Source organism: Zonotrichia albicollis, chromosome 5 (assembly GCF_047830755.1).
Source record: "Zonotrichia albicollis isolate bZonAlb1 chromosome 5, bZonAlb1.hap1, whole genome shotgun sequence".
Taxonomy (NCBI): Eukaryota; Metazoa; Chordata; class Aves; order Passeriformes; family Passerellidae; genus Zonotrichia; species Zonotrichia albicollis.
In genome coordinates, this window is record NC_133823.1 from 23,417,301 (window position 1) to 23,423,300 (window position 6,000).

At 42.0% G+C, this 6,000-nt stretch overlaps 1 protein-coding gene across 8 annotated transcripts in view; it reads left to right on the forward strand.

The window, feature by feature from the left end:
* The window catches only part of LEF1 (lymphoid enhancer binding factor 1), a 71,580-nt gene extending 65,884 nt beyond the window's left edge, over nucleotides 1-5,696 (forward strand). For 5 of the 8 annotated variants that reach the window (XM_074541051.1, XM_074541052.1, XM_074541053.1 and 2 more), the window contains one exon: nucleotides 4,589-5,693. In XM_074541051.1, coding sequence (XP_074397152.1) covers nucleotides 4,589-4,668 — 80 coding nt within the window. In that variant the 3' untranslated portion in view covers nucleotides 4,669-5,693. Of the gene's footprint in view, nucleotides 1-4,588 lie in introns of all 8 variants that reach the window. The other 3 variants (XM_074541055.1, XM_074541058.1, XM_074541057.1) reach the window with 2 other exon arrangements.
* Nucleotides 5,697-6,000: the final 304 nt, after the last annotated feature.

A 6,000-nucleotide genomic window follows, 5' to 3' on the forward strand; every position in this document is an offset into this window, starting at 1 on the left:
TAAGATAATTTAAAAGATTCTAGCTAAGTGATAAAGCTGGTAGTTTTGTGCTGCCTACACTGGGGGCCTTTGATAAGAGCCACACCTGCTTGGCACCATTGCCGTCAGCTGCACAAAACGGGAACCCTAAAATACCTGGGCGTTTTCTGTGTTGAAACTAATCTGCTCTGGAAGAGGCCTCTGGCTTGGGAAGGCTGGGGGAGGAATATTCCTGCTGCTCACTTAATGCATCTAGCTGAGGTCAAACTGTGAGGACAGAAGTTAGGGCTCGAGGCTCCACCTGTAGTCAATGAAGAGGTATTTTAGGGGCAGCTAATTCAGGGCATTTAAAACAACAGTGAATAATTTGCTGTTGGAGTTTCCATTCACAGTTAGCAGCAATGGACTGAGGTTAAAAGTAGCAAGGGTGATGGAGGGGTTAGACAGACCAAGAAAAACTTCATACTAATATAGTTTCAACATGGCAGCATCTGTTACAGTTTTATGGTACAATTTTATGTAATTTCTTTGGATACAAAGGCAGCTAAAAAAGTTTCCTCTGCTGCCTGCTGGTATCCAGCTCTTACAGAGAGGGCTTTTTCCTGTCTCCCGTAGGTCTCCATCCATGTTTTGTAAGAGCTTGTGGGACCCTGCAGCAAATTGGATTACTTAAATGACTGGGGTTTTGTTGGGAGGTGCTTTTTTTGTTTAGAAACAACAAGGGTTGTGGAGTGTTTGTTTGTGTTTGCCCTGAACATCTCAAGGATCTGGTTTGGGCTAAACCCACAAACCATGGCACAGCTGGGCAGGAAGAGGAGCAGACGGCAGCACTGGATTCTATCTGCTTGTGCCTGAAACCCTCTCCAGCTCTGCCGTTAAAGAAAATGCAGAGAGATTTCACAAACACGACAAACTGCCCTGATAAATAATGACCTGGTTTTGCATAGCCGGCTTTCTGGAGTATTGAATAAACCATGGCTGGCAGTAAGTCAAACATATCTGTTTTGGACTTATAAAGAAAATGACAGTTTCAGCTTTTAAATCCCTGAATTTGCCATGTTGTTTGAAGTACTGTATTAAAAGATGGGTTTGGATATGAACTTTTTTCTTTAAAAAAAAAATACATGTAACTGCCTGTTGTATGTAGTCTTGTCTCTCCTTAGAGCTATATCCAAACAATGTGATAGGGAAAGGTGTAGGAAAAAAAGTACTTCATTTAAAATGCTTAATATCCCTTGCCCTCTGTGTAGGGTTAGGTATCTCTTTTACTCAGTACTTATTCCTGTACTGATCTGAACATTCCTGACTTTCATCAATAACCTTTTCTGATTAGCATGACCTGGATGAAGCTGCATAATTCTCTCCTTTGTTCTAGCAAAGTTAAAAGACCAGAGGAGGAGAACAAAACTTTTACAGACCCAGCCTTCATCCATCTCATTCTGAAGCATGGGGAGGACTTCAGATCCCCTTGTGATCTCCTCAGCCACTGAGCCCAGGCTTGCTAGGAGAATTTAGTTTTACTGCAGCAATTCCTGAATTAGTTTTATCACTTCAATAGTAAAGCTTTTCTTTTTGCACTTCATTATTCTTGAATCTTATGTCTGTTTCTTACTCGAGGTGCTGTTTTCTTTTTCCTCTTTCCTCCTGCAGTCAGATGTACACTGCAAATGGCACAGACAGTGCCTCCTATTGTGGCTCAGGTTCAAGACTTCACATATGTAAAATGTGACTTGCAGCACTTTCTTTGAAGCCTAACCACAGCCAGGGAGCTGTAATTGCAGTCTTTGATTTGTGCCGACTTCGCTTGTGGATTGGGCTTTGCTAGGGCATGCCTCGCCTGGCGAGACTTCAGCTGCAGCCCCCCAGTGAAGCCTTAGATGTGGGAAGTCTTCAGTCTCCTTAGCACATGCCTGTGGTTTCTTGAAAAGAATCCTGATTTGACCTGTTTTTTATCTGTAAGGCAACACCATCATCACTCATATTTTTTAGGTATTATTTGGTTTATCAGCAGTAGAAGCAATTTCCAGCGTGTAGCCTTAATGTGCAGCCAGGGAAAGGCTGGGTTCTAGATGCTGTTTTCAGGATAGCTACTCTGTAATTTGCTGTACTGCTTGGAAATAAAAATACGTGGGGCTTCCCTGTGCCTGTCCCCTTCCAGAATCACTGTGGTGTCTGCAGCCTCTCTGGAGGAGCTGGGCATAGTTAGGAGCTATGGAAAGGAGGCAGGCGCTGCAGTGCTGCCTCTGGATTGAGAAAGAAGCAATGGCTGCTGTTGGAAAAAGCTGAGGGCCAGAGCAAGGCCACGGTCGTTATTTTAACCTCCTGACTTCAAAGACAGCTTGCTGGTAAGGGAAGGGGGGAGGAGGCAGGGAACCATCTCAACAGAAGAGCATTTCATTTCCTTCAGTGAAGTAGACATTCCTGGCTGCTAATGGGGAGTAGCTCTGAATCACAGCGCTTGTATCAGACTGCTGTGAACTACTGGCCTGGCGCCTCAAGGCCATTCCTCAACAGGAAGCTGAATGTTTTCATGTAAGACTGAGAGGAAAACCTTCCCAGGAAGAGCAACCTGGACCAAACCTTTGAAAATCTGGGATGAAAAGGCACAAAATAAATATAAAGCTGCAGGGTGCTCTCCCCAGTGTTGCTCTGCTGTTTGCTTGGCCTCTCTTTCGTGCTCCTTGGAAAGGTAGAGCCCTTCGTAGCTCTTTGATCCGCACGTGTTACGGAGCACTGTGCTACTTTATAAAAAAAATAAAAAAAAGGCAGGAAGCTCAGGAGGCTTTTTTTAGTTGGGACATGGGCTGGTTTTATGAGGAAATAGGAATTGAATTAGTCAATACAGACCACCTCTGTTGAAACTGATGGTTTGCCAGTGGACTTTTAGCTGTTTAAGAGGCCTCAGTGGCTTTAAATGTCCTTTTGTGGCTACCAGCAGCAGGTGTGAGCTATTCCTTACGTATCAGGGATGGCACTATGTAGGCAACAAGGGAGTCTGCATTAAATCTAAGCTATACAAAGCAGTTTGTTATCAATACATGCTGGTCTTTTCTACCTTAGTCTGCAGCTAAAATTAAGTGTCCTCAACTTTCCTTTCTGCTGTAACAATAGCCATATGGGTGACCTGATAAGGAGTCAACTTGTTTAATAAGATTTTGGGACCTCAGCTTATGCTGATTGAATTCAAAGGGTACAAAATCAGTTTTAGAGGCTTTCTAGCCGGGACTACATGAGGCAGTGTAGCTCCTTACTCAGGAGCTGCCACGCTCCTCAGCCACTATGAGTGAAACACTTTGTGTGGCAATGGTTTACACAGAAGCTGCAGCAGATGGGAGGTGGGTGCTTAGTTATAAATGGCCCTGGTTAAATACTGCTGAAATGTAATGTAATGTAAATTTTGCTGATTAACTCAGCTTGTAACTCTTGCAGGCTTAAGCAGTCTATCTATCATGATTAGTCTAAAAGAAGTTCAACTTGTGGTTTAAACCATTTCTTCATAAACTTGTTCTGTCTTGCCTTGTGTGACTCAAGGTGCTGGCAGTGTATCTTTATGTGACTAAGCATTTTGTCTTTCTTCTGGTGAAAATTTGTTTACCTTCTCCACTGAACTGCATTCTTGTGCTAATTTTGATCACTCTCAAAAGCTTTGCTCACCAAACCTTCTATTTGTTAGGCAATTGAGTAGTACATGGAGACCTAGAGGTTAATGTTGATTTTTCTGAAATACCAATAATCCCCAAACAGTTACTGGAGAGCATGTGTCCATGTGTGGAATAATGTCTGACTTGTTAGAAAGATTTTGAGTGGAGACCCTGTTATAACTCACTTGTCTGGATCAGAATGGTGAGGGTGACGGTTGAGTTGGCAATTTCATAAATCAGCTGATGTAACCCAGAGACCTAGACTGTGCTCCTCTGGATCAGCAATTCCTGTTAGGCCTGTACTGTGGGCCGTTTCACATGCTCTAAGAATATAAATCCTTCCAAGATCTAGTGAACTTTACTGCTAGGGAGGAGGCCCATGGGTCTTACACAGCTGGAAGATGTTCCCTACTCCACTGAAGAGCAGAATAAATCCTCCCCAGTCCTGAGGATGGATGGCAGAATCAGTGTTCACACAAGCCTCATCCACCACATTCCTCTACCAAACTGCTTGCAGAAGACAGCATTTTTTCATGTCTGCAGGGAGTAGAGCCTGAGGCTCTGAAATAGAGGTTTAATTGACCTCAACCACTGCACTGCAGTACTAAAGCCTGAGGATGTCTCATTTTGTAATGGTATCTGGGTCAAATGTTGTAGATAAATGAAATCCACTACTAAAGGGAAGAAATTCTGTAATATGCTGGATGTTTAAAACCTCACCTTTCTAGTTGGTATCTCTTTACAATGCAAAGTACTTTCCATAAATATAGTTGCAAACTTCAAGCAAAAGCAAGTAGTAATAAATTCTGCATTTAACTTTGACATTGTAATGCACATTCCACTAATAGAGCTGTAAGAGTTACAGTGACCCATCACCAGCTTGTTTGAAGAATTTATTTTTTTTTAAAGGCTCCAGATAGTCTTTATCACACACTCTCTCTCTCTCTCTTTCCTCCCCTTCGCTGTAGGTGGGAAAAGAAATGCTTTCTCAACTTGCAAAGCAAAGGCGGCGACACCAGGACCCCTTCTGGAGATGGAAGCTTGTTAAACCCTAGGTGTGTCCTTCATCCACACAGACCACCCCAAGGAGTCTGTCTAGGATGTCATCCACCCTGATGTCACTGCTAGAGACACTGAATCATAAAGACAATCACTGCCAAAATCCTTCACTATCACGAGGTCCAGCCCTGATATAAATAGAGCAAATGAGCTCCTGGGTCAGCAGAGCAGCTTTTGTCTTCACCTCTGCCTTGCACTCTTAAGCACCCATCTCATCTGTGTCCATATTGAGTCAGCAAACACAGTAGCATGGCTGTCTGTGCCTGCTTCAGCCAGCAGAATTCCATAGACCACAGCTGCCCCACACAGCACATCAAGGGATGGAATTTGCCTGGACCAGGATGACGCGCTCAACCTTTTTATTTAATGGTGCGACAGGATCAATTTTGGTTTTAGCTTTTTTTAAGAAACTTGAATGCTTTTATATTTTAACTTTTAGTTTGTAATTTCTTTGGTGTATATTTTACTAGGTATGAGCTTAAACAAGTGTCAAAAATCTGAAATACTTTTTAAATAAAAGGAGTTTTTCTTTTTTTTTTTTTTTCTTCCAGAGGAAAAATCTGTATGGAAAAAAGGTGGCTGTTTTGTTAAACTATTTGTAACAAATAGTGGCCTCTCAGTCTATATAATACAGTGTCCTATAGAACTAAATAAATGTAACAACAGTCAGCTGGTCAGTAGACATGTTAGTCTTGCATCATCTACTCTGTAAACATAAGCAATACATTCAGCAAATCTGACTGCAGTGAGTTCTCCTTCTCACCCATTCCCCTTCTCCTTGTAAAAAGCCCAGCACTTGAATTATTACTTCAATTGTTCTGTATTTGTATCTGTTTTTGTTAGCCTGTTAGTGGGATTTTATGCCAGTTGTTGAAATGAGCATTGATGTACCCATTTTTTAAAATAGTAAGGCACAGCCTTTGCCAAAAATACTGTCAACCAATTTTTTTTTGTCATTCCAGTTTGAGTTAATGTGCTGAGCATTTGTTTTTTAATAAAAGCTTTGTAATAAAATGGAATTTAACTGTCTTTAAAATTGGATTTAAAAAAACAACCAAAAATGGGTTTTGGTAGAAGCAAGCTCAGGAAGGCACAGTCACTTGTAAGGCTGAAGACTTTTGGCTCAGTCTTCTGTATTAGGAAATACAGTGTGTCTGGCTGTTTGCTCACCTGAAGTGATTTTGGAGAGTGACTTTTTCTTTGAAAAGTGAGGAGAAGTCTCAGATCCATAGCAAGAATAAGGAATGGGGATGGTCCCTTGTGCTGCTCAGTTAGCTTTGGCCTAAGTGGAAGTATTAAGGATCCCTCCATCATCATTTTC